Genomic DNA, 26,954 nt, shown 5'->3' with positions numbered 1-26,954 from the left:
GCCCGTGTCTTTTTATACTGTGTGGATTTTAGCGGAGAATAAATGATGTGAAAAACGCAGGACCTGTTAGTCGAAAGTTTTAGCTTAGCATAGCACAAAGACGTAAACAGGGGCAAGCGGTTAGCTTAGCTTCATCAGTGTTCCTCCTGTAAACCGAGTGTTGGCAGAGAAGCTGTGAGCAGAGACCTGCCCTCTGATTGGCTCTGAAACCCGACCTGTGACGGGACAGAAACATGGCCGCTCTGCTTTCACTCTGAACACTCACACAGACCTGCAGCAGCACGACACACAGACACACACACACACACAGACACACAGACACACACAGACACACAGACACACACAGACACACACACACACAGACACACACACACACAGACACACAGACACACACAGACACACACACAGACACACACACAGACCTGCAGCAGCACGACACACACAGACACACAGACACTCACACAGACACACACACACACACACAGACACACACAGACCTGCAGCAGCACGACACACACAGACACACACAGACACACACACACAGACACACACAGACCTGCAGCAGCACAACACACAGACGCACACAGACAGACAGACAGACACACACACACACACAGACACACACAGACAGACAGACACACACACAGACACACACAGACCTGCAGCAGCACGACACACACACACACACACACACACACTGCTCACGTCCCCTGCTGTGACGTCTCTGCGCTGCGTCCAGGTTCTTTCATTCAGCAGCTCTTAGCCTCAGCGAGCTGAACTTTCTGTTTGGAGGGTCTGAGCTCAGGCGAGTCTGCACTCGTCTCATTCCTCCAGTAACCGTCACAAACAGCCTGAAGACGGATGAGGAGACAGTGAAGCTGCTTTCACTCAGATCTTATCTCAGCTGTTACTGTCATCATCAGCGCTTTGTTTCCACTCAGTGTTCAGACCGGTCTGATGGAAGAAGCTGTTATTCTGTTCGAACCCTGATTTAAAGCTCTTCAGTGTAAACACACTTCTGAACAAGTGGAGACTTTCACCTCCACCAGAGAGTCCCACAGGAAGCAGATCATGTTACGGCAGAGTCCCTGGGCGCTAATGAGACCTGAAACTAACACGGGCTGGTCTGAGCTCATTCACTGTTAACCCTTTCAGACATTTTCTGACGAGCTCAGCATCATCAAACTGGACCACAGGGAGCAGAGGGAGCACAGGGAGAACACTTTTTAACCACACACCCTGACAGGAGAGAGTTAATAATAATTATGTTTAAACTGTAGAAAGAACCACCCTGTTAGCCTGAGCAGCTAGCAAACAGACTGCTGTTACCATAGAAACATGAACATGTCTAATATTAGCTAGCAGACAGACACGGACAGTGCATTGTTTTTAGCCTAGCTTAGCACAAAGCCTGGATTGCTACATGTTGTCGTGCCGACTTTCCTCCACAGGAAGTGTAGGAAGCCACGAAGAAGAAGAGAAGCTGAGCACTGAGGACTACAACTACGCAACAGTGACTCCAACGCCAGACTACGACTACAACGCCACCTTCGACTATTACTATGGTAACAACAAGGGGGCCCATGTGACTGTGTGCTGAAGCAGGTCTGTTAGCAGCGGCGCTAACAGCTGTTTGTGCTTCACTGGTGTTTAGTGACCTACGAGGACAGGAACATGGATGGAGCGGACACCTCAGACGGCAGAGGGTCCAGGCCTGCGGCGGGTGACGCTCGGCTGTATAGTTCTGTAAGTATGATGGTAGCTTAGCATCAAAGCTAACTGGTTGCAACCTGACAGAAGGGCTGTATGGAGACAGGCCAGACTGACAGGAAGTCCAACGTTTCAAAATAAAAGACTCACCGTGTCGTTTTTACCTCCGTCATGTCTGTCAGGCCTCAGAGGTCGGTCAGCTGACCTCGCTGCTCCCTCTGGGATTGGCTGCTCTTCAGATCCATTTCTGACGGGGGCGGAGCCAGGGTCCCCAGGTGAGGAGAGTCTTCCTGCTGCTGAGCCTCACCACAGTCAGAGGTCCTCCGTCACTACCAGCTGGGGGACGTGCACTCTGTGGGCCTCACTGCGGCTCCACTTCCTGGTTATCATCAGATCTTCATGTACGCTCACTTCCTGCTCACAGCAGAGAGGGGGCGCAGTGCTGTGTGTCGCTGCTCTCTGCAGTTTGTAGCCATCATGTTTGTGTCAGGACCAGCTGATCAATCTCTGATCACTGAGCGTGGACCATCAGCACCTGCCGCCATCTTCCCTCTGAGCTGTTCCACATGTCCCTGTCAATAAAAGTCATCAGGTTTCTGCTTTGTACCGAGTCAGATTATTAACCATCAAATCAGAGGACACTCACACAGGAGTGTCCACAGCAGGCAGGCATGTCCACAGCAGGCAGGCGTGTCCACAGCAGACAAGAGTGTCCACAGCAGACAAGAGTGTCCACAGCAGGCAGGCGTGTCCACAGCAGGCAGGAGTGTCCACAGCAGGCAGGAGTGTCCACAGCAGGCAGGAGTGTCCACAGGGCAGACGGGCTGAGACATCATCTGGTTCAAAGTGGTGCTGCATGAGCTTGTTTACAGGACAGACAGGAGGTGGAGACAGCGACTGAATGTACTCACTGAAACAGTGTTTCAGTCGTCCCCTCCAAACCTGAGCCAGCGGTGAGACGATGTGGGAAAAAGGACACAAGCGCATCACGTCTTTCAAATAACCACTTTATTAATGAATGTAAGGCCACTGTGGACTGTGCAGAATTCAGAAGAAAAGCAGAAACCACCCAAAGCCACGCCTCCACCCTGCGACGGCCGCTTGCTGCCGCCGAGTCCCATCGCACAGGGAGAGGTCACAGGCGTCAGCGTGCTGGCGTGTACCACGTCCACGACGCGTTCAGCTCGCAGCCGCCGCCACATCATCAGCTGTAAAACCTGCTGAGGCCCCTCCCATCAGCGTGACGTGAGGACAAACAGAAGAACACCAAACCCTCTAAGCCCACTAAAAAAAATATATATGGTACAAAAGGCAGAAGTCACTCACACATTTAACCCTTCACCAGCACTCATAAAGGGACTGATTCCATCCTCAGACAATCAAACCTGTCAGAGCACGGAGGACCCGGAACGACCCGGCTATAGACAACATGAATACGTCTGGTAACGAGAACACTCCGGACCCCGGCTCGGGGACGGGGTTAGCACAGCTAGCTTCAGCGCCTGGTGCCGATCAAAGATGCACATCACTCCCCGAGGTCTCACTACCAGACGTATTTACTTCTTGTTTATACCGGAGCCTTTTCCATCCCCGTGAAGAAGACGTGCAGCATGCAGGCACTGTAGTGGGAAGATGCGTCGCATCGTCTGGATGCTGGGTCGATATTAAAGATTCAAACAGATCTAGAACTGCAGCAGCAGCGCTGAGGGTCCTGAACACTCCTCCTGCCTGGGATCAGGCCTCCTCCACACCAGCAGAGTCCATCAGGTGTGCAGCTGCTGGATATGACTATGAAACTATGATCTGTAACCATGGAAACATGATATGGCAGAAAGAGCTCAGATGTCTGCAGTGTGTGTGTGTGTGTGTGTGTGTGTGTGTGTGTGTGTGTGGCACAGTGAGGAACTGAAGCTCTGGATTAAAGGTCTGAGTGAAGTGAGGAAGGTGTAAGGCCTCTGGAGGTTTAAGGAGCGCCACGGCGCCGCAGACACGCTCAGGGAGTCCAGCTGTCCCCGCCTGGCGGCGCTCTGGCTCCTGGAAGATCAATCGGAGGTGAAAGGAACCGAGCCGTCACTCAAAGGTCCGGGCTTCCCGTCACCGTCATCCAGCATGAGCTGACAGGATTATCACTGCTGCTGCTTCTCTTTGGCAGCCATCTCAGCGGGGACGTTTGATTGGCGGTTGGCGGGTTTGCCTGCGTCTTTAGGAGGAGGCTGCGGCGGTGGATGCAGACCCGCCTCGGTGCCGATGTTGACGGTGATGTTGGTGTAGAGCGGCAGGTGCTGTCGTGAGATGATCTCAAACTCAGCCGTGTTCATGCCGTCCAGCTTCCAGGTCTGACGCGTCTTAGCCAGCATGTTGAACCTGAGAGAGAGAGAGAGGGCGGTCAACACCCACTGTCCCAGCAGCAAGGCAGCAGGTCAGCTCCACCTGGTGGAGCTCACACTGAACTGATTCTATATATTTACAGAACTCTTCCAGTGCTACTGGTCCCTCTGCCGTGCTGACACACTGTGGACAGCCTGTCTTTCTGCTCAAGTCTGATGAGGTCAGGGGTCAGGTGGTTCTTCCACAAACCCTGAGGATCAGTTCTTGAGCCCTAGCTACCATCATTAAACAGAGTGGGGGCTGTACCTCTTGGGGTTCCTGTCGTTGCCTTTGTCCAGCACGTGTTTGATCATCTTGTAACGGCCGACCTTCAGCGACGGCCGAGTGATGTACATCCCAGCCAGAGACACTCTGAGGAGGACCCGACAAAACCAGCATCAACATGAGTCTGCACAGGACTGGACTTAAACTGCTCCCTGACAGGAACACAGACATCTGTTCACCACACAGCTCCACCTTCACCACACAGCTCCACCACACAGCTTCACCTTCACCACACAGCTCCACCACACAGCTCCACCTTCACCACACAGCTCCACCACACAGCTTCACCTTCACCACACAGCTCCACCTTCACCACACAGCTTCACCTTCACCACACAGCTCCACCTTCACCACACAGCTCCACCTTCACCACACAGCTCCACCTTCACCACACAGCTCCACCTTCACCACACAGCTCCACCTTCACCACACAGCTCCACCTTCACCACACAGCTTCACCTTCACCACACAGCTCCACCTTCACCACACAGCTCCACCTTCACCACACAGCTTCACCTTCACCACACAGCTCCACCTTCACCACACAGCTCCACCTTCACCACACAGCTCCACCACACAGCTTCACCTTCACCACACAGCTTCACCTTCACCACACAGCTTCACCTTCACCTTCACCACACAGCTTCACCTTCACCACACAGCTTCACCTTCACCTTCACCACACAGCTTCACCTTCACCACACAGCTTCACCTTCACCACACAGCTCCACCCCACAGCTTCACCTTCATCACACAGCTTCACCTTCACCCCACAGCTTCACCCTCACCACACAGCTCCACCTTCATCGCACAGCTTCACCTTCACCACACAGCTTCACCTTCACCACACAGCTTCACCCTCACCATCACACAGCTTCACCTTCACCATCACACAGCTTCACCTTCACCATCACACAGCTTCACCTTCACCACACAGCTTCACCCTCACCATCACACAGCTTCACCTTCACCATCACACAGCTTCACCTTCACCATCACACAGCTTCACCTTCACCACACAGCTTCACCCTCACCATCACACAGCTTCACCTTCACCATCACACAGCTTCACCTTCACCACACAGCTTCACCCTCACCATCACACAGCTTCACCTTCACCATCACACAGCTTCACCTTCACCATCACACAGCTTCACCTTCACCACACAGCTTCACCCTCACCATCACACAGCTTCACCCTCATCACACAAGTCTGCTGCTCTCACCTGGCGCCGATGTCGTCGTCCTCCCCCCCCCCAGCCCCAGTAGTTGTTGGGAAAGCCGTTCATCTTCAGGTAGTGCAGCGGCGTCAGAGCCGAGACTCCTCCAAAGTACATCTTGTATGGAAGCCTGCAGAGGGTCAGGAGCAGAGAGATCAGTGCTTCAGGCTGGACCTGAACACAGAGCGTGGGGCCGGTCACCACATACTTGTAGCCAAACTTGTCCATGGCGATGGCGGCGTGCTTGGGGTTGCCATCACAGATGTATGTGTTGCGGTCGTCCTCTGGAATGAGGTCCACATCATGGAAGAACAGACAGTCCCAGTCCTCCTCCTTCATGGCCTCCTGGAAACCCACGTTCATCAGCTTGGCTCTGTTGAAGGTGTAGTTTCCCGCCTGCACAGGGGACACAGACAGAGGCGCTCCATCACACCATAGACCAGGGGTCGGCAGCCCGCGGCTCTAGAGCCACATGCGGGCTCTTTAGCGCCGCCCTAGTGGCACTTTGGCTGACCCTGTTGTCTTTTAAAAGGTGCTCTATAAATAAAGATGGATTGGATTGGCTCCCTGGAGCTTTTTCAAATATGTTTGAAAATGGAAAAAGATGGGGGAGGGAAATCTGTTTTTTTAATATGGTTTCTGTGGGAGGACAAACATTCTTAACGTTTTCCAATGCTGTAAAAATGTTTAGAATAAATATTAAATTTCAACATTTCTTGAACGATGACTTGCGTCTATCAGCAGGGCGGGATGCCAGGCAGGGGGCTGCTTAAACAAACGGCGGCTGTGTGATGGGCCACGGATCCCAAAGGGAGAAAGAGAACAGAGGAGAACAGAGGATTCAACGTTTCCTGGACCGAATCATTTGCATTCATTGCCAATGCGGAAGCATCGCCTGAATGTTTGCTCTGTAGCGAGCAGTTGTCAAATAACAAAAACAGTAACAGGGAAAGACATTTCCAGGGAAGGCACGCTACATCTGCAGCCGAGTACCCCGTCGGGAGTGAGAGAAAAAGTGCGACTGCATTACTTCTGGAGAAACTAGAGCAGCGCAAAAACAGATTTAAGAGGTGGACTGCATCTCCAAACATGAACTACATCCAATCAAAACTTGCCGTCCTGCGTCAAGATTAAAGTTATGATGTTGAGAAGCTGACCACTGACGTCCGAAAACAGACGTCACATTAAACGGAGAACACAATCCTGCCATAGGCACATAGTTAGTAACAAAGTGGCTGTTTTTATAGTGACTTCTGATTTTCGTCGGTATATATGTGGAAGGACACCCTGTGATATTATTGTGTTTTATTGCTCAGGTCTGAGGACAGCTGCGTCGGTTGCGTGCCAAAAGAGAGGATGCTGCTTCGTTTTACCCTCGCACTGACTTGCTTGGTATTTGCCCAGAAATCAAACTTAAACTGTATTAATTAGATTTTATATACTTTACCTTTTCAAAAGGCTGCTGTGTTACTCTTATAAATGCAGGCTGCGTTTTCTTGCACTCTGTCTGTTGCCCAGATAAGGGGCCCGTTATGCACGTTCCATGTTGTTGTTTTTTTTCGAATCCTCAAAATTCACAACATCAAAAATCAGATTTCTTCGTTGCATTTCTTTAATTTCATCAAAGCAATGAAACATAATTCATTAATATTGTAATGGAGTTAAACTTGAGGCGGCATCGTACAACAGAGCAGTCACGTGGTGCGTCATTCCCCACAGGACGCGCTGCAGGGAAAATAAACATTTAATCATGAAGGCTCATGTATTTGTAGCCAACGTAGTCATTTTGATAGTAGGCTAATATAGCTAATATAGCTAACATAGCTAACATAGCTAATATAGCTACACACAGCGTGTGCTGCCTTCAATATAAGGCTTATATAAGGCTTTTAATCTTTTGCTCCAGACATATTTGTTTTTTGTTTTTTTTGGTCCAATATGGCTCTTTCAACATTTTGGGTTGCCGACCCCTGCCACAGACCAACAGCTGCTCAACAAAGAGGGCCGCCTGAGACCTGGTCCTCACAGACGCTCCTCTTTGTTTTAAACCAGCTCTGGAGCAAGCTGAGAGGAAACACCTCACCAGACTCAGTAAGAACAGAAAGTCCTGTCCCCCTCAGCAGGACGCCATGATGGAGTCACATGACCAACACTCAGAGAGTCTCTGACCTGCAGCTGATCTCTGTCTGAACACCATGGATCTGACCAATCATTACTATTGATCGACATCCTTTCACTTCAAACTGAACTGATCTGTTGTGATGATGAGCCTCAGTGAAAAGCCGCTCTGGCAGTGTGAAGCCTGAATGAGCTGTGAGAAGCAGCTGAGAGGATTAAAGCTGCACGTCCACTCAGACAGCAGCAGAGGGCGCTCCTGATCCAGCCTGAGCTGTGGAGTCCACGAGGACAGAACACTCAGAGCACCAGCCGGGCCTGAGCGCTCACTGTGCTGCTGCTGCTTCATGCAGACATCATGGATATAAGTAAACACCCTGTCCTTCTGTTTTCAGTGTGTGATGATGTCATCGTGGCGTTTATGTACTGTGAAGTGTGACGGAGTCTGACCTGGTGGATGACGTAGATGCCGTAGTGGAGCTGCTGCCGCTGCAGGAACGGGTGCAGGTAGTAGAGCAGGAACTTGAGGTGGTGCTCTCGGTGTCGGTGGGGGATGATGATGGCCGTCCGGTGCCTCGCCAAGCAGTCGGGCGGCCTGTAGCGCCCGCCGCGCACCACCAGAGGGTTTTTCTTCTCCACCTCCCTCAGAGTGAGGCCTGAAGGGAAGCTGACATGGATGGGCCCTCCTGCAAACACAAACAGTCAACACGGCGCTGGTCCCAGGACGGACACGGGTGAAGGCAACGAAGACATCAAATATATACATAAGCCCGACTGAGGAGCAGCTCCGTCCACAGTAAACCCAGTGAAGAAAAACAACGTACTGACAGCAGCAACCAGAAACCTGTCACAGAAACATCCACATGGTTTCATCACTCTCAGCCTGTCTAACCCGTTTGTTGTCACTTCCTGGTGGCTGCTGCTGTGTAATGAGTAACAACAGTGTGGGAGCAGGGACACACAGACCAAGGTCCACTGACAGCTCAGACACAGCATGTGTGTGGAGGACTGGTGTGTCTTTGTGAGGACAGTATGAGCACACAGTTACTGTGACTGCTAACAGTCCTCAGTAGGGATGTCCCGATCCGATCGCGTGATCGGAAATAGGGCCCGACTCGATTGGAATCGGCTGTTACCTCCCGATCAGGACTCGGATATATATTTATTAGGGCTCTCAGAGTTAACGCCTTCTGTGCAGGGTGGCTCTGTGTCCTGTAGTGTAGGGGTATGACAGTTGGTTTTGGTGCGAGAGGTCCTGGGTTCTAGGTCTCGATGAGCTGCTGCGTGTCTGAAATCACCAAGCGTGGCGCTCTGGACACACACACAGACACACACAGACAGACAGACACACACAGACACACACAGACAGACAGACACACACAGACACACACAGACAGACAGACAGACACACACAGATACACACAGACACACACAGACACACACAGACACACACAGACAGACACAGACAGACACACACAGACACACACAGACACACAGACACACACACACACAACTTGCTATTTGATAAGTATAAATATCGGATCAGGACTCGGTATCGGCAGATACTCAAAATCAAATGAGTCGGACTCGGACTCAAGGGCAAAAAAACCTGATCGAGACATCCCTAGTCCTCAGTCCCGGGCTCTGCTAACAGTCCCGGGCTCTGCTAACAGTCCCGGGCTCTGCTAACAGTCCCGGGCTCTGCTAACAGTCCCGGGCTCTGCTAACAGTCCCGGGCTCTGCTGTCCACCTTTCAGAGCAGAAAGCATCATGGCAGACTGTGAGCAGGGGTTTAGAAACACAAGACTTAAAGGGACGTTCATGGACACACTGGTGTTAGTGCAACAATCTGAAAGTTACGTGTACAGATGTGGGCTGACAGAAGCAGGAAGCAGCACTCACCTATTAGCGGGGACGTCCTGGGGCAGTAGGCCATGCCGTCTTCGTGGCCGCGGGCTCTGGACAGCTGGGACAGGTTGGCATAGACGTCCCCTCCCACGACGACAGGTGTGGTGTGGTTGCGTCCTGTGGCGTCCGGCTTGCGGAAGATGCGGATGAAGTAGGTGACTCTCTTCTGGTAGCCCTCCCGGGACAGCAGCGCCATGACGACCAGCTGGATGCCCAGGAACATGAAAAGGTAGCGCCACTTGGACTGAATACTCAGCATGGCGGCGGCCGTGTCGGCAGACCACGAGTCCTGGAGTGTTCGGCGAGAGGTGGCTTCCCTCGTACTTAGTGTCTCTGCTCCACAACACGTCCGATGCGACGGTCAGAGCAATAACGTGAACATGAGTACAGAAGTTCGACAAAAGGCACTTTAGGTGAGCAGTGTGTGGAGAACACCACCAGAGGAGCAATACAAAAATACTCTACATGAAGGGAGTCCGGCCCGGTCCGGCAGCTGTCCTCTGAGCGACGGCCGCAGGGTGAGAACACCGCTCCCACATCAGAGCTTCACCTCCGCTGAATTCCCTCCACCCGGCTCATTCTCCTCCCGTCTGAACGGCGGCGCCCCTCGCTCTATGCTGCCTGCTGCCCGCCCTCATGCTCGCTCCTGAAGGAGGCCTCCGCAACCACAGCCGCCATGACAAAGGGAGCGTACGCAGCCGTATGGAGCCTACACTTCAGAGGATTACACAGCTCCCGTCCACAGGCTGGAGAGGCGGGGGGGGTGGACCATGACCAGGGTGGGAGGAGTGGGAGGAGGGCTGTGAGTGTGTGGGGGGGAGGAGGGAGAGTCTCTGTTATTGTCCCACGATGCAATCCACAGGCTGCTGGAGAGGCTCCGCTGGAAGGACTGGGACTCTGAAAGACAGGGGGGGGCGTTACCAACGGAAACACTGAAATCAGCAACTTTCTGCTCGCAGCATCGTGTGTTCCCACACACACAACGACCTACTGTGCGCACAACAGGCCACACAAGCCGAGGTGTTTGTTTCCATGGAGCGAACAGCACCGCGGGACTGACCGGGTCCAGCGGGGGCTCCACAGAGACAGTGGACCACACTTCCTGACTGTCCTGGAGCAGGGTCAGAGCTGCAGAGCGCGGAGGCCGGCCTGGGTTAACCCCCGCTGCAGTGTCCAACACATCCTCACTTCCAAACAATTAGTGCTCGTTAAAGGAGCCGGCCTCAGACCACTAATCCTAATCCCACCGAGCGCTGCAGGGCCGGCGAGAGACGGGCAGAAAACCAGTGAGCCGAGCTCAGACCCAGTCCAAGCAGAACACAGGAGGAAATATTAACCGTGTACAGACCGCAGGTGACAGACGGACAGTGAGGCGTCACCGCCGCTCATCTGTGTGCAGCTCACAGACTGTAGATACACATGTCTACTGTGATCTGGGAACAGGTCCTACAGGTCTGATCCATGTCCTGTCTCTGACTGCTGCAACTGACTCACTCTCAAACTGCACACAGGATTTAGCACCTATGGATGGTATGTGTTTGTATTGTGTTTGTATTGTGTGTCCATCAGAGCGACATGTGTAGAGTCTGCATGCTGCTGGTGTGGTCATGGAAACTCCCCTCTGAGGGGAAATGAAATGTTGTAACAGAGGAAATGAAAGAACGTAACCGTCGGTTACAAAACAGCCGACACTGAAACACCGCAGCTGGATGAGGACCAGCTGACAGGCGGCTCTGTGGGCAGATGGCACTCTGACCCATAGATTACAGATATGCTTTATAAAGATCATGACAGAAAGACTGGATAATCCCACAGGAGGAGGACTCACACAGGAAGGGGACTCTGTGTCCACGAGGCTCACCACCAGATTAACACAAGACCCCACATCTCAGCTTTCCAAGGACACACACAGAGACACACACAGAGACACACACAGAGAGACACACAGAGACACACACAGAGACACACACAGAGACACACACAGACACACACACAGACACACACAGACACACAGAGACAGACACACACAGAGACACACAGACACAGAGACACACAGACACACACAGAGACACACACAGAGACACACACAGAGACACAGAGACACACACAGACACACACAGAGACACACACAGAGACACACACAGAGACACAGAGACACACACAGACACACACAGAGACACACACACAGACACACACACAGACACACACAGAGACACACAGAGACACAGAGACACACACAGAGACACAGAGACACACACAGACACACACAGAGACACAGAGACACACACAGAGACACACAGAGACACACACAGAGACACACACAGAGACACACACAGAGACACACACAGAGACACACACAGAGACACACACAGAGACACACAGAGACACACACAGAGACACACACACAGAGACACACACAGAGACACACACAGAGACACACACACAGAGACACACACAGAGACACACACAGAGACACACACACAGAGACACACACAGAGACACACACAGAGACACACAGAGACACACACAGAGACACAGAGACACACACAGACACACACAGAGACACAGAGACACACAGAGACACACACAGAGACACACACAGAGACACAGAGACACACACAGAGACACACACAGAGACACACAGAGACACACACAGAGACACAGAGACACACACAGACACACACAGAGACACAGAGACACACACAGAGACACACACAGAGACACAGAGACACACACAGAGACACACACACACAGAGACACACACAGAGACACACACAGAGACACACACAGAGACACACACACACAGACACACAGAGACAGACACACACAGAGACACAGAGACACACAGACACACACAGAGACACACACAGACACACACACAGACACACACACAGAGACACACACAGAGACACACACACACACAGAGACACACACAGAGACACACACAGACACACACAGAGACACACACACACACAGACACACACACAGACACATAGACACACAGAGAGACACACACAGACACACACAGAGACACACACAGAGACACACACAGAGACACACACAGACACACACAGACACACACACAGAGACACACACAGACACACACACAGACACACACAGACACACACACAGACACACACAGAGACACACACACACACAGACACACACACAGACACAGAGACACACACAGACACACACAGAGACACACACACAGACACACACAGAGACACACACACAGAGACACACACAGACACACACAGACACACACAGAGACACACACAGACACACACACAGACACACACACAGACACACACAGAGGACCTGGCAGAACAGCCGTCCTGACAGAGCAGACCTGGTCTGATCAGTGTGTGCTGCACAGGGAGCAGGAGGAAGAGGAGGAGCAGCTCACGGCTCCATGTTCTTCCTCTGAATTTCAACAGACGCTCCACCGTCTCTGCCCTCATTCTTCGTACTTCAGCGCGCACACACAGCAGACAAACGGGACGCTTCCTGTTGTGCCCGGGGCGCATTAATATTACATACATGTGCTCTGTCCACAGGCATGCTCCCTCACACATGAGTGGATGTGAGGGGGCTGACGTGGTTAGGATGAAGAGCAGCGAGAGGGGACGGTCCTATAGGAGGGTATATATTTAGATCATCATCATCATCATCAGGTCAGCCGTGGGCAGCCACACTGTGTGTGTGTCTGTGTGTGTGTGTGTGTGTCTCTGTGTGTGTCTCCGTGTGTGTGTGTGTGCCTGTGTGTCTGTGTGTGTCTCTGTGTGTGTCTGTCTGTGTGTGTGTCTGTCTGTGTCTCTGTGTGTGTCTGTCTGTGTGTGTGTCTCTCTGAGTCTCTGTGTGTGTCTCTGTGTGTGTGTCTCTGTGTGTGTCTGTCTGTGTGTGTCTCTGTGTGTGTCTCTGTGTGTCTCTCTGTGTGTGTCTGTCTGTGTGTGTGTCTCTCTGAGTCTCTGTGTGTGTCTCTGTGTGTGTCTGTCTGTGTGTGTCTCTGTGTGTGTGTCTCTGTGTGTGTGTCTGTGTGTGTGTGTCTGTGTGTGTGTGTCTCTGTGTGTGTGTGTCTCTCTGTGTGTGTGTCTCTGTGTCTGTGTGTGTCTCTGTGTGTCTCTGTGTGTGGACAGACCTTCAGACTGAGGCAGAGTTTACAGTGGTTGGCAGTGTGAGCAGGAACATTCCAGACACAGCTGCTTCACATCAGAAGAGCAGAGCTGCAGACTGACTGGATGCTGCAGCCGTCAGCTGACGGAGCTGCACAGACAGCAGTGGAGGCAGCCTCTGCCTGCTCCGTCAGGCCTGAACGTGCCACCACAGTCTCTGTGTTTGAGCGTCCTGTCAAAGCTGCTAAACCCTCAGTGCAGGGCGGGAGAGTCCGTCAGACCCATCAGAAGGTCGCCTTGAAGCCGCCCTACAGAGGCTGCGTGCCGTCAGGTCCTTAATCCTATCTGCTCACACAGTAAACACCACCTTCCACCTCTGTGAGCTCATGGCAGCACAGCTGCAGCCTCCTCTGTGACACATTAAAACATGAATAATTAAATCAGACGGGTTATTTTGTGGCTTCCAGCACCTCCTCCGTCCCTCAGTGACCAACGGGTACCTTCACGGCCCGACCCTGCACTCACAGAGCGGTGGGACGTAGGTTCATTGGAAAACAGCTCTGCAAACAGCCTGCATCGCACGGCGGCTCCTACAAGCAGCCTGAGCAGAGCTCAGAGGCTGCAGAGCTGCTGGAGGCTCCTCAGCGGCGCGCTTCCTCCACCCAGTCATGCAGCATTAACAGGAGTTAATGAGTGACCACTGTTGGTGTTTCCTCCTCCTTAAAGTGACGGAGAGGCTCAGAAATCTGACCCGACGTCCTCACAGCGAGTTCACGCGGCTAACAGGGACTAGAAGAGCAGGTACAGCAGGTCGATCCCAATAAAACAGGAGGCACAGTGTGGATCAGGTCTGTGCTCTGATGGATCTGATGAGCTCAGACATGTGACAGAACCTCAGACTCATTATCCACAGACTGGAGAGCAGAACATGGGAAATCAGCTGCTGAAATGAATCCAGTCTGAACACACACATACTGTCCACACCTGGAGATGTCTAAAGCTGCGTGCCGGCGTCCCCGTCATGGCAACCCTCAGCCGTCCCCATCTCTGAGGCCGTCCCCCTGAGTCGGACCCCGCTGGGACAGAGCAGGGGCCAGGGGGGAGCACACCACCGTCATCCTCCTCCTCCCTCTCTGTCTTTGGTGGCCTCGCTGCTTCCACCAACTCACCAGGGAACGTGCCTCCAGTCAGGGAAACCTGCAGTTAGCACTGAGCCATGGAGATCTCCACGGAGACGGCAAACCCACAACAAACCTGCAGCAACAGCCTCCAGCAGCTCAGACCGCAGGTCAGCTGACATCACCAGCCAATCACAGACAGGCGCCTACCGGTCTGCAGACACAGGTGTCCTCACACTGTCAACAGGAGCAGGACAGTCTGTCAACACATAACCCTGTCCCCCGACAACCAGCTAGCAGGGAAGCTGACGACACCGACTGCAAAACATCCCAAACTGACATCAGTCAGCCTGTAGAGGCTGGGGAGGGGACAGACAGCGTGTCCACACCATGTCCACGTACAGGAGGACAGCGTGTCCACACCATGTCCACACCGTGTCTAGGTACAGGAGGACAGCGTGTCCACACCATGTCCACGTACAGGAGGACAGCGTGTCCACACCATGTCCACGTACAGGAGGACAGCGTGAAGTCAAAGATGGACAGTGAGACCACATCAAGCAGACCTTTAGGACAGACACTACCCAGCTGTCTGCCCCTTCGTGTGGGACTAGCAGCAGTCCTCTGACAGGGGAGGGGGCCGCCGTTCTGGTCTTTGTCCTGAGGCTCACAGAAACCAGGAACCAGCTAAACCAGCCCCCAGTGTGCCTGTAAACACGGCCTCATACCACCACACAGGCCGTGTGTCCTGCTGGTTACCTCAGTGCTAGTTAGCATCAGAGAACTAGTTAGCATCAAAGTTAGCATCAGTGAACTAGTTAGCATCAAAGTTAGCATCAGAGAACTAGTTAGCATCAAAGTTAGCATCAGAGAACTAGTGAGCATCAAAGTTAGCATCAGTGAACTAGTTAGCATCAAAGTTAGCATCAGTGAACTAGTTAGCATCAAAGTTAGCATCAGTGAACTAGTTAGCATCATAGTTAGCATCAGTGAGTGAAGGGGAGGTCACCTCAGCAGCTCCCACTGCAGCCGTCAAACTTTTGTTGGAGGCCAAACAAACTCCCACTGGCCCAGCAGAAGTTACAAGCCCCCGGCTAACGCTCCGTGGAGTCCTCGCCCCGTGGAGTCCTCTCTCCGTGGAGTCCTCGCTCCGTGGAGCTGGATCGACCGGTTAACCGACTGAACGGCTCGTATTGATCTGTGACTGCTGGCCGCAGCGTCACTTTCCACACGGAGCTGACGCCGCTGTCAGACACGTTTAAAGTGACACCAGATAAGCGGGAGATCACACTGTAATCCAGGTAATCCTGTCAACAGCGCACAGGGAGCCCGCCAGAGCCGAGCCGAGCCGAGCCGAGCCAACCGCTGCGGAAACGCGTTAGTTAGCTGCTAACTAGCTAGCTGACGGGACCGCACGGAGCTGTGTTCGCGGTGCGTTACAAACACATTTCCCCACAAGTCTGTCTTACCGGGCGGACGGTGGGATCCCCGGCCGGTGCAGAGGGTTCTGGTCTGGTCGATGGTCCGGGCCAGGGCGTGCTGCCGCTCCGTGAGCTGCTGCTGGGGTGGCGGTCTGGGAGCTAATGAGCGGAGTCAGTGTCGCTGCTCCCTCCCCCCCTCCCCTCCCCTCCCCTCCCCTCCCCGAACTACAGCGGGCGGTCAATCAGACACACACACACACACACACACACACACACGCAGACACACACACACACACAGACACACACACACACAGACACACACACACACAGACACACACACACCGCGAACTGAGCCAGAACACCATCAGCTGCTCCGCCTGCACCAGGTAAAGAGCTCAGAGCAGTTCATGAGAAGAACCAGCTGTTATGACGTCATGTTTGGACTGTGAGGTACACGCGGAGAGGACACAGGACACACACCGCAGGGTTAACACGGTTGCTGCAGCCTGCTTATTCAGACCGGATAAAGTCCACAAAGCTGGAGGACATCATCACAGAACTGCCGTGAAGGGTCTAAGGTTCTGGAAAGAAAGCTGGTGAGATGTGTCTGCAGACCCGAGGACAGCTCAGTGAAGGATTTAACCATGTCCTGCCGGGGACAGCTGGAGGGACTCAGGCCTGTTCTGCTGATCGCAGCACGGGCTAACATTAGCTCTGTGCTGCAGCAAAGGTGAGTGAAATAAGCTCCCTGCTGCCAGTCAGCATCTCAGGACAGGCCGTCCAGGTGTTCCACACCTTCACACCCCTACAGGAGCGTCTACGTCTCCTGGGCGCCCTCTGCAGGCAGGAGCAGAGTCCTGCAGCCCCTGTCCCCACAGCCCTCCATGTTCAAACATGGCCTCCATGGCAAACAACAGGAGTCACGTAATTCAGATTCAGCTGGAGGAACGAGTCGGTGAGCACTGAGGGTTTTATGGAAAACATCTTTAATGTCCTGTTAGGTGAGTGTATGTGGATACAAACTGCAGCTACAGTCAGATACTTTCAGCCTGTACAAAACAGGTGGAGGCCGCAGACAGACCTGACGCCAGGCCTCCAGCTGCGGAGGGTAAATGTCCAGAAATCAACGGGAAACCAAAGACACACACACACACAGACGTAAATCAATAAACTGGTGTGTCTGAACATGAAGCCGTTTCCGCCTCTACTTGTAGAACTCGTGCTCCTGCTCGTCCTTTTTGATGACCGTCTTGTAGGCCTTCTCGAAGTCTTTGGCCAGGACGATGTACCTGTTCTCCCGCACTGCCAACATGCCGGCCTGAGACCAGAGCACATTAAATTAACACATGACTCAGGGTTTATAAGGTGCTGGGGGAAGGTGCAGCTCACCTCCTGACAGATGGAGTTGATGTCAGCTCCAGAGATCTTGTCTGGTCGGGCCACATCTGCACATCAGTTAAGGCCGACCAACAAAGGGTGTTTACACACACACACACACACACAGACAGACACACACTAAGACACAGCAGCCAAAGGATACAGTCCTCCAGGTCCACCTCCTCTGAGAGGTTCATCTTACTGGTGATGGTGGAGAAGATGAGACGCTTCTGTCTGCGGTCCGGCAGCGGGAATTCAATCTTTCTGTCCAGACGCCCAGGACGCAGCAGCGCAGGGTCCAGCGTGTCGGCTCTGTTCGTGGCCATGATCACCTGGAGGGAGGGGTCAAATGTCAGTATGTTCAGTATGTTGTGATAGGACCGGCCTGCCTCTTGTCCAGCACAGGCTGAGGCCCTGCACATTTAAATAATCTAAAAAAAATAAAACTTTTTCCAGATTTTCAGACCAAATCTGAATAAGGTTGTGTAATAAACGCCTTCAGGAGCTCGTGGTTCCATCTGAGGATGTAATGAATGATGACTGGTGCAGTCACAGAGAGGCTCCTCAGACCCACCTTGACGTTGACGTTCTGGTCGAAGCCGTCCATCTGATTCAGCAGCTCCAGTAAGATTCTCTGCACCTCCCTGTCGGCTGCAGAGCAGACATCAGCGATGAGGTCAGAGGGGGAGTTCACTCGTGAACACAGGCTCATACACAGCGGTCACAGCCACTCCTACCTCCAGTCTGTGCATCGAAGCGCTTCGTGGCGATGGCGTCGATTTCATCGATGAAGATGATGGCAGGAGCGTTCTCCTTGGCGAGGCGGAAGACGTCCCGCACCATACGAGGACCCTCACCCAGATACTTCTGCACAAACTCCGAGCCCACCACGCGGATGAATGCCGCTGCACACACACACGACACGTTCACTCTGACAGCGCCATGTTTTACTGTCACATTCACTCCTCATGAGTTCAGAGACCTTCCTTTGACCATCGATCCCTCTTTTGGGACCAATGGTTTGTATGTTTATCTGCAGCACTAACCTCTCCTGCATGCTACCAACATCAGGCTGCGTCTGCTGCAGTTCTAAGCATAGTGTGTGCGCCTTGCAGTTTGTGTCTGAGGCTGTCAAACGTCTCACTTTGTGCAAGTTAAGGGTCATTTGTCTTCACAGCAGATCATGCTGAGGGACAGACACTCAGGACTGACCTGTAGTGTGATGTGCCACAGCCTTTGCCAACATGGTCTTTCCACAGCCTGGAGGTCCGTACATGAGGACGCCCCTGGGTGGGTCGATGCCAATCTGAGGAATCCAAACAAAGAACATGATCGATGGACAGATAAATCGATCAAATAAATGATTGATCCAGCATCTTTACATCAAAACCTGACATTTAAAATATTGTAAACAAGCTTACACCGTTCAGAAACGTAAGCTTCAAAGACTTTAACCTCATTTTTCTGAATGCCCGAGTTATCCTCACATCTGGGACATGATGGACTCACATGTGAGCGGCAGTCAGTAAAGGTGTGCGTCATCTTAAATGTCTGACCTGCTTATAGAGCTCAAAGTGTGTGAGTGGCAGCTCCACGGCCTCTCTGACTTCCTGTTTCTGGATGTCCATACCACCGATGTCTGCGTACATCACATCTGGCTTTTGGTCTGGAAGAAGGAAAAGTCACTGAGTGCAGCCGAGTCCATGACACACATGCAGCTCTGGACCTCACTGTGTGTGTGAGGTTTCAGCGCGGCCTACCTGACGTCAGCATCATGATGCTGCTGTCTGCCTCAGGAGGCAGAACGTCCACCAGAGCGTTGCTGTGCTTGTGTAAGGCCACGGAGGCGTTGGGCTTCAGCAGCTCTCTGTCGATGGTGCTCAGGATTCGCACGTAGTAGTTGGACCCTGGGAGTGAACACACACATGGACCTCACACTGAATAATTCACTGGGACTCAGAAAGCCTTAACGTGATAATGTATGCAAACACTGCAGGTCAGCATCATCTTCTCCATTATTTAATATTAATCACGTTAACACACATAATTCTCTGTTATTCTGCGTGTGACGCTGCCCCGTGTGGCAACAGGCGGCTACAACAGATGCTGCATCAATGCTCTGTGACAGACCTGTAGTGGACCCAACGATGGCCGTGTTCTGGTCAACAGCTTCCAGGAACTGGCCAATGACCAGAGGGATGCTCTGTATCCTCTTCACCTCCTCCTGAGCGTGGAGGAACTCCTTCTTCAGATTCTTCTGTTCATCTTTGATGTACTCCTCCTGGACCTCCAGGAACTCCAGCTCCTGCTGCAGCTTCTGCAAACACACAGCAGAGTTAGAGGCTGTGCAGCAGATCTCAGCGCTGAGCCACAACACAAACATCACAAATATTCAGCAGCTGGAGTTGATGCACAAAGGAAGGAAGAGGGGATGAGATCAAGCACCGCGTTCTGCTTCAGCACATCTTCTGAGCAACCTTTGAGGTTATTTTGGAGAATATTCTGTGGATGCTCTCATTCATCCAGGTCACAGTCATTACCAAGAGTTTAAATCGAGGCCAACTGGACTCAAGGACTGTTTTTTGAAGACGTTTCTCCACTCCCCAAAGTGGCTCCTTCAGTTCTGCAGGAAGGAAGAAGCCACTTGGGGGAGTGGCGAAACGTTTTCAAAAAAACAATCCTTGAGTCCAGTTGGCCTCGATTTAAACTCTTGGAAATCTTGACCTATATTTTATCACAATGGAGGAACCAACAGTTAAATCCTACATTGTCTCATGGAGCTTTACAGAAACCTTTACTCCAGAGCCTGCTCAGGGTTCAGGCTCTGGAGTAAAGCCCCACAGTAGGAAGATAAACATGTCTGGATAGCAGCCTAACATGTTGAGGGCCTGAAGCTAGTGAATCTGTGCATGAACACCACCAGACCTTGTATCTGCTGTAAAGGTCCTCCAGGTCCTCTGGTTCAGGGGCCAGAAAGGACAGACCTGTCTGAGGTCTGGAGCTCAGGATCGCCGGCATCTCTTCCTGCGACAGCGACACAAAGACAGGAGAGATACTTCAGAGAACTGGAGCTCAGGCACAGCACACCGATGGAGAAAACAAGTCAACAACCATGAAGCCATAAAACATACAACAAACACACACACCTCACATTTACACTCAATGCTTCAGAGACACACACAAGCTAATGTAAGCTAGGTCAAAGCTAGATAACAAAAACGGGTGTTTGACGAATCCGTGAAGGAAGCACCGACCATCACCAAAGTAATTTAAAAGATTACCCTAAACACCCACGTTACTCGGGCTTTATTAACCTTTTATGAGCTTCCACGGGACATTTTGTTGAGCTACATAAACACGATGCTAATGCTAGCAGCTAACGTGAATGACATAGCACATAGCACTGCACAGAGCAGAGAATGAATTGGCAGGTTTACGTTCACGCAGCGTAACCGAAGCTAACATAACGGCACAACACTGCGATAAACACACACACAGCAACACACAACACGCGTGTGTTCACGGAAACAACACAACAAACAGAACAAACGTTTAAACACAGCGGAAACAAACCTCTGCGGCTCTTACCGGGCTCTTTTCTACAGCTGCGAACTCCTCCATGTTGAAATTCAGTTTCTGACTGACGTAGTGACGCAATACGCTGACAAAAGGGCTCATGGGTAATGTAGTCTAAATGCTGTAAATAGACGCCTTCCTAAAAAATAATGGCCAAAGTCAACAGACTTTTCTGAAAACACGAAAAACTAAACCAAAAACTGAGCCAAACACTGAACACATGACGTTTATACAGCGTCAGGCGGGAAGCGCCCGGATGAAGAGGAGAAGGCTAACACAAGCTAACAAGCTAACCTGCTCGGGACGCTTGGCGGCCATGTTCGGTGCCTGGACATCCTGCAGCCTTCTGTCCTTGACTAGCTGAGCACATGGAAGCTTTTCCTATGAAATATATGAGAGGATGACCACATGCAGATCAAATATTGTTGACAAGGCACACAAGAGCTAACATCAGGCAGTCCGCCGTAGCAGCCACAGATTCTGGTGGCTTTCAGCCCCTAGCTAGCTAAATGCTAGCTAAATGCTAGCTGTGTTGTTGAGTAAAAAGACTAATTAACGCTTCAAAACCCTGAAGAGCTCTGTACCTCCTGCAGCCAAGCCTGCAGTCAGGAGCATGCCTGAAGCCCTGCAGCTGTGGTGAGCTAATGACCCGTCTGTGATCTCAGACCTGACCCCCCTGGATGGCTCGCTGATCAGACCCTTATTCCATGAAGGGGAGACTTAATGTAGAACTTTATTGAATTACTTAATGCATGTCTCTGGATGTTTGTGTTATTGTTCTGTCACTTATTAGATCTGATCATTTCTTTGTGAGGGGCGGTCCTCATCACTTAGGGGGCCTGGATCATAGGAGTGACTCCAGAGAGAAGGAGCATGTTGTAGAACGGCCTCCTGACTGCAGGAGGAACCTCACATGTCCTGTTGAGCGCGTGCGAGGTGGGCAGCACGGTGAGGAGGTGTGAAGACCTGACACCTGCTCTGTGCTCTGTCTTCATCACGTCCTTTTTAACACGTCCCACCTGAAAAACACCGAGGTGACAGAATAACATGGAAACACTCTGACCGCACTGTGAAACCAGCATCCTGCACGGGGCGGGGGTCTCTACACCTCTGCACACACACACACACACCAGCATGGTTTCCAGTCAACACACAGCCAGATATTAAAGCTGAGAGTGTGTGTGGGAGGACCTGTGGAAAATGCTGGTGTGTTGGTGTGAGGCCTTCATCATCTTCATCATCACAGTGTTGATCAGGAGCAGCAGACTCTAACGGTGCTGTTTCCACATCCTGTCAGCCTGCTTTCACTTCAGCGTGTCGTCTGCTGTCATGTGTCAAAGGAGGAAGTGAACATCAGTACTAAAGGAGGTGGTGCACCTCCGCCCTGACAGACCCCATCATGCTGGGACTGCAGCGCCGCCTCACTCCGGCTGAGAGGACACGGACCCTGGTCCTCTGCTTCATGGTCTCAGGTAAACACTGTGATGTTTTTATCTTTGGAGGCAGATGTGTGACCGGCCTGTGGACTACCTTCAGGTCGGGGTTACTTCATTTGTCCCTGCAGGCAGATGTGATGTCACATCACTGAGTAAAAACATGAAGTGGTAGAATGCTGCAGGCTCCACCACCCAGGACACAAAGAGAGAAGGGTCCGGAGAAGAGAGGGGCCGCATCAGATTTATTATAGTGTGTGCTCTACGCTGTACTGTGCTGTGTGGAGCTGAGCTAAGGTCAAACTGAACACACTGATGTTCATCAGATACAAGTAAACATACATATGTAGCACATAAAGATGAAGAGCTACCTGCAGGCCTGCCCCTGAGTTCTGTTCGTCTTGTGTGGACCATGAGCGAGGACTCAGCATGTAGAAGGTGTGGAGCTCATTACAGCTGCAGCTCCCTGACAGCCGTCCCCCAGCGCTGTCCTGCACCCTGCACGCTGTGGACAGCTGTTCTTAGTGGACCCTGCACACTGTGGACAGCTGTGGACAGCTGTTCTTAGTGGACCCTGCACACTGTGGACAGCTGTGGACAGCTGTTCATAGTGGACCCTGCAGGCTGTGGACAGCTGTTCTTAGTGGACCCTGCAGGCTGTGGACAGCTGTTCTTAGTGGACCCTGCAGGCTGTGGACAGCTGCTCCTCAGTGCCCTCTGGAAAATCAATAAAGCTGATTATTTTTGATCGGGCAGCTACTTCCTGTAGTTGTATTGTAACACGTTGTGTGTCTGTCTCAGGGTGTCTGTGTGAGGTCACGGTCGAGCAGCCCCCCCTGGTCTCTGCTGCTCTGGGTCATGATGTCATCATGCCCTGTGTCCTCCAGGTCACAGCAGAGGACACCATGGTGACCCCGCCCATCCTCTACTGGTCCCAAATGATGGAGAACGTCACCACTGCTAAACTGTGGACCCCCTCTCCGCCTTATAAGGGACGCGTGGACCTGCTGGACACCAACAGGTCCTCTAACAACAAGTCCATCCTCCTCAGGAACGTCCAGTGGACGGACAGCGGGAAGTACGAATGCAAAATGTCCATCACTACCAAGAAGAGCAGTTTCAGGAAGAAAGGACGTAAAACGGCCCTGGTGGTTCATGGTAGGTACTCTGAGAGCAGGGACACGGGTCCGGGCTGCCAGGTTCTGCCTCCATCACAGTGACGGGTGTGCCGGGACATCAGAAAGTCCCTCTGAGCACAAACACCAACATGTCTGCTCTGGTCGGGGCTTTTACAGGAAATTACCCCATTCAAACGAAGGAAAGAGTCATTCTGGTAAAAACACCCCAAATGAAAGGAAATCAATCACAACACCCTCTGTGACGCAGAACACATGTGACGGAGCGCAGGCATAGGCTCCGCCCCCTCACATCCTGCAGCACAGGACAAATATGTATTGATTTTGAGTGATGTCCAGCTGAGTGGACGGCTGGACAGGACCTGAGACACCTGCTGCAGCTCAGTGGTTGTTTTCATTGTGAGTTTGGACAAATAGCTGTTATCCATTAGCTTAGCTTAGCTTAGCTTAGCTTAGCTTAGCTTAGCCAGCTAGCTGCTGTTGAACTGTGAAGCTGAAGGTGCCTTAATGCTCAGTCTGACTCATCATCATGCTAAACCTCAAACTGCAGTTCAGTTCACAGCCACAGGTGTCACTATTAACAATATGTCCTGTGTGTGTGTGTGTGTGTGTCTTTTCAGACACCATGCTCTTTAACGTGACCGTACACAACGGCTCTCTGCTCCGCTGTGAGGTGAACGTGACGCGGGATCCTGGGCTCTCTTTGGTTATTGTCCATAACAACAGCTGCAGGCTGCAGACCGAGGACTCGGCTGCAGGTGGCGCTGTCCACACCGCCCTGTCTGCGAGTGCTCCTCTGCGGGGAGGCGGGAGGTACGAGTGCCGGCTGAGCCTGGAAGGACTCCTGATAACACAGAGCTTCTTCTACAGCCACCTGCCAGGTAACTATGGGCTGCAGCTCCTCTAGAGGGCGCTCTGCAGGGTGGTTCTACAGGGTCAGATACAGTATTGATTATCTATCAGAAGTGATATGTAAACTCTGGTTGGAGAGGTGAGAACATCCTAACGAGGACCTCAGCTGCATGTAGCCAAAAGTATGTGGACATGAATTCATCCATCAATCGATCCCCAGATCCGTCAGGCTGCAGCATGAACAACGAGGGGTCCCACCTGTCCTGACCAATAACAGAGCAGCAGCATGCTGGAGCTGCACGGGGGGGTCCACTTACTGTGGGGGGGGGGGGGGGCTGAGACCACTTCACTGCTCTGAGCGTCACTGTTTTCTTGTCAGTGTCTGGAGAAGCTGGTCAGACTGACACAGGAGCCACAGCTCATCCACCTGTCGGTGAGTGCACCTCCTGCTCGGTCACCTCCTGGCTTCACCTCCTGCTCTGTCACCTCCTGGCTTCACCTCCTGCTCTGTCACCTCCTGCCTGGCTTCACCTCCTGCTCTGTCACCTCCTGCTCTGTCACCTCCTGGCTTCACCTCCTGCTCTGTCACCTCCTGCTCTGTCACCTCCTGGCTTCACCTCCTGCTCTGTCACCTCCTGCCTGGCTTCACCTCCTGGCTTCACCTCCTGCTCGGTCACCTCCTGGCTTCACCTCCTGCTCTCATGTGCTCACCTGTGTCCAATCACTCACTGAACCTCAGGCTGAAGCCGCCTCTGATTCCTGCTGCTCCCTTCTCACAAGATTCACAAAACCCAGTCTGTCTGCTAATACTGTCTGTCCCCCTGTCTGTCTCTCTCTCTCTCTGCCTGTCTCCGTCTGTTCTAATACTGTCTGTCCCCCTGTCTGTCTCTCTCTCTGTCTCTTTCTGTCTGTCTCTCTGTCTCTTTCTTGCTCTCTGTCTCTGTCCGTCTGTTCTAATACTGTCTGTCTGTCTGTCTCTGTCTGTCTGTCTGTTCTAATACTGTCTGTCCCTCTGTCTGTCTCTCTCTCTCTCTGTCTCTGTCTGTCTGTCTCTTTCTGTCTCTGTCTTGCTCTCTGTCTCTGTCCGTCTGTTCTAATACTGTCTGTCCCCCTGTCTGTCTCTCTCTCACTGTCTCTTTCTGTCTGTCTCTTTATGTCTCTCTCTCTCTCTCTCTGCCTGTCTCTGTGTCTCTCAGTGTACCCGGAGCCCTGGTTCCTGTATGTGACCCTCCTGCTGGTTCACGTCATCGTCCTGCTGGTGATCCTGGCCGCCATGCTGAGGTACAAGGTGTCAGCGAGAGGCGGAGCTACGAACACATGAGATGTGACATCACCACTCAAATGTAAAAACATTTAACCATGCATTTTATTTTGAAAGGGTTAACAGTGACTGGGTCCTGACTGCTTTTATTTTGACTTTAAATGACTGGTGCTGCTTTGCCTCCCTCTGCTGGTGAGACGGGGCGTGTGCTGTTAACCTCACTTCACACACGTCACTGTTATTCATCCAATAAAAAGCTCCCAGTGACTGAGTGGGGTCAGAGGTCAGATTTCAGCCGGGCGTCTGTGGCATGAATCCACATATTAAACATGAAAAGAACTCCGAGGACCTGGATCCTCACTGTTACTGTAAAAATAAAAGAACTTTAAACCAACATCATCACAGCACATGAAACTCTATGAGCTGTGTGTGTGTCTGTGTGTGTGTGTGTCTGTGTGTGTGTCTGTGTGTGTGTGTGTCTGTGTGTGTGTCTGTGTCTGTGTGTGTGTGCGTCTGTGTGTGTGTGTGTCTGTGTCTCTGTGTGTGTCTGTGTCTGTGTGTGTGTCTGTGTGTGTGTGTGTGTGTGCCTGTGTGTGTGTGCCTGTGTGTGTGTGTGTGTGTCTGTGTGTGTGTGTGTCTGTCTGTGTGTGTGTGTCTGTGTCTCTGTGTGTCTGTGTGTGTGTGTCTGTGTGTGTGTGTCTGTCTGTGTGTGTGTCTGTGTGTGTGTGTGTGTCTGTGTGTGTGTGTCTGTGTGCGTGTGTCTGTGTGTGTGTGTGTGTCTGTGTGTGCATGTCTGTGTGTGCGCGTGTCTGTGTGTGTCTGTGTGTGTGTGTGTTTGTGTGTGTGTGTGTGTGTGTGTGTCTGTGTGTGTGTGTGTCTGTGTGTGTGTGTGTGTGTCTGTGTGTGTGTGTCTGTGTGTGCATGGCAGCCTCATGTCACACCTCTGTGAGCCACTAGGTGGAGCAGTGAGTCAGTGTCAGTCCATCCAGAGAGGTGGAGTCAGGTGTTTCCTCCAGCAGCAGCCTGTCTGCTGGACGTCATACAGAGTTCTGGACGCCTC

The 26,954-nt window shown here is 52.2% G+C and overlaps 2 protein-coding genes and 1 pseudogene across 4 annotated transcripts; 1 reads left to right on the top strand and 2 right to left on the bottom strand.

Annotated features, from left to right (window-relative positions):
* Window positions 1-2,700: 2,700 nt before the first annotated feature.
* LOC114448891 (beta-1,4-galactosyltransferase 3-like) lies at window positions 2,701-15,942 on the bottom strand (annotated as a pseudogene).
* Window positions 15,943-17,228: 1,286 nt separating this feature from the next.
* On the bottom strand, window positions 17,229-21,293 carry LOC114448916 (26S proteasome regulatory subunit 6B). 2 transcript variants are annotated; one of them, XM_028426161.1, is made up of 11 exons: window positions 21,225-21,293; window positions 20,562-20,660; window positions 19,767-19,953; window positions 19,397-19,543; window positions 19,193-19,302; window positions 18,849-18,942; window positions 18,374-18,541; window positions 18,211-18,287; window positions 17,800-17,968; window positions 17,649-17,704; window positions 17,229-17,577 (listed from the first exon to the last, which is right to left on the bottom strand). In XM_028426161.1, the coding sequence occupies exons 1-11, from the start codon at window positions 21,255-21,257 to the stop codon at window positions 17,464-17,466; spliced, it is 1,254 nt and encodes a 417-aa protein (XP_028281962.1). In that variant the 5' UTR covers window positions 21,258-21,293; the 3' UTR covers window positions 17,229-17,463. The 2 variants fall into 2 exon arrangements, with proteins under 2 accessions (XP_028281962.1, XP_028281961.1); XM_028426160.1 differs by having other exon boundaries at window positions 21,210-21,283.
* Window positions 21,294-22,558: 1,265 nt separating this feature from the next.
* LOC114448865 (uncharacterized) lies at window positions 22,559-26,193 on the top strand. Of its 2 annotated transcripts, XM_028426080.1 has the most exons (6): window positions 22,559-22,684; window positions 23,447-23,803; window positions 24,402-24,662; window positions 25,013-25,066; window positions 25,830-25,976; window positions 26,152-26,193. In XM_028426080.1, exons 1-5 carry the CDS (start codon window positions 22,612-22,614, stop codon window positions 25,952-25,954), a joined length of 870 nt encoding a protein of 289 aa, XP_028281881.1. In that variant the 5' UTR covers window positions 22,559-22,611; the 3' UTR covers window positions 25,955-25,976; window positions 26,152-26,193. The 2 variants fall into 2 exon arrangements, with proteins under 2 accessions (XP_028281881.1, XP_028281880.1); XM_028426079.1 differs by lacking the exon at window positions 26,152-26,193 and having other exon boundaries at window positions 25,830-26,137.
* The last annotated feature ends 761 nt before the right edge of the window (window positions 26,194-26,954 follow it).

This window comes from Parambassis ranga, chromosome 16, assembly GCF_900634625.1.
Source record: "Parambassis ranga chromosome 16, fParRan2.1, whole genome shotgun sequence".
Classification (NCBI taxonomy): domain Eukaryota; kingdom Metazoa; phylum Chordata; class Actinopteri; family Ambassidae; genus Parambassis; species Parambassis ranga.
This window is presented reverse-complemented; position numbering and strand designations above follow the sequence as displayed.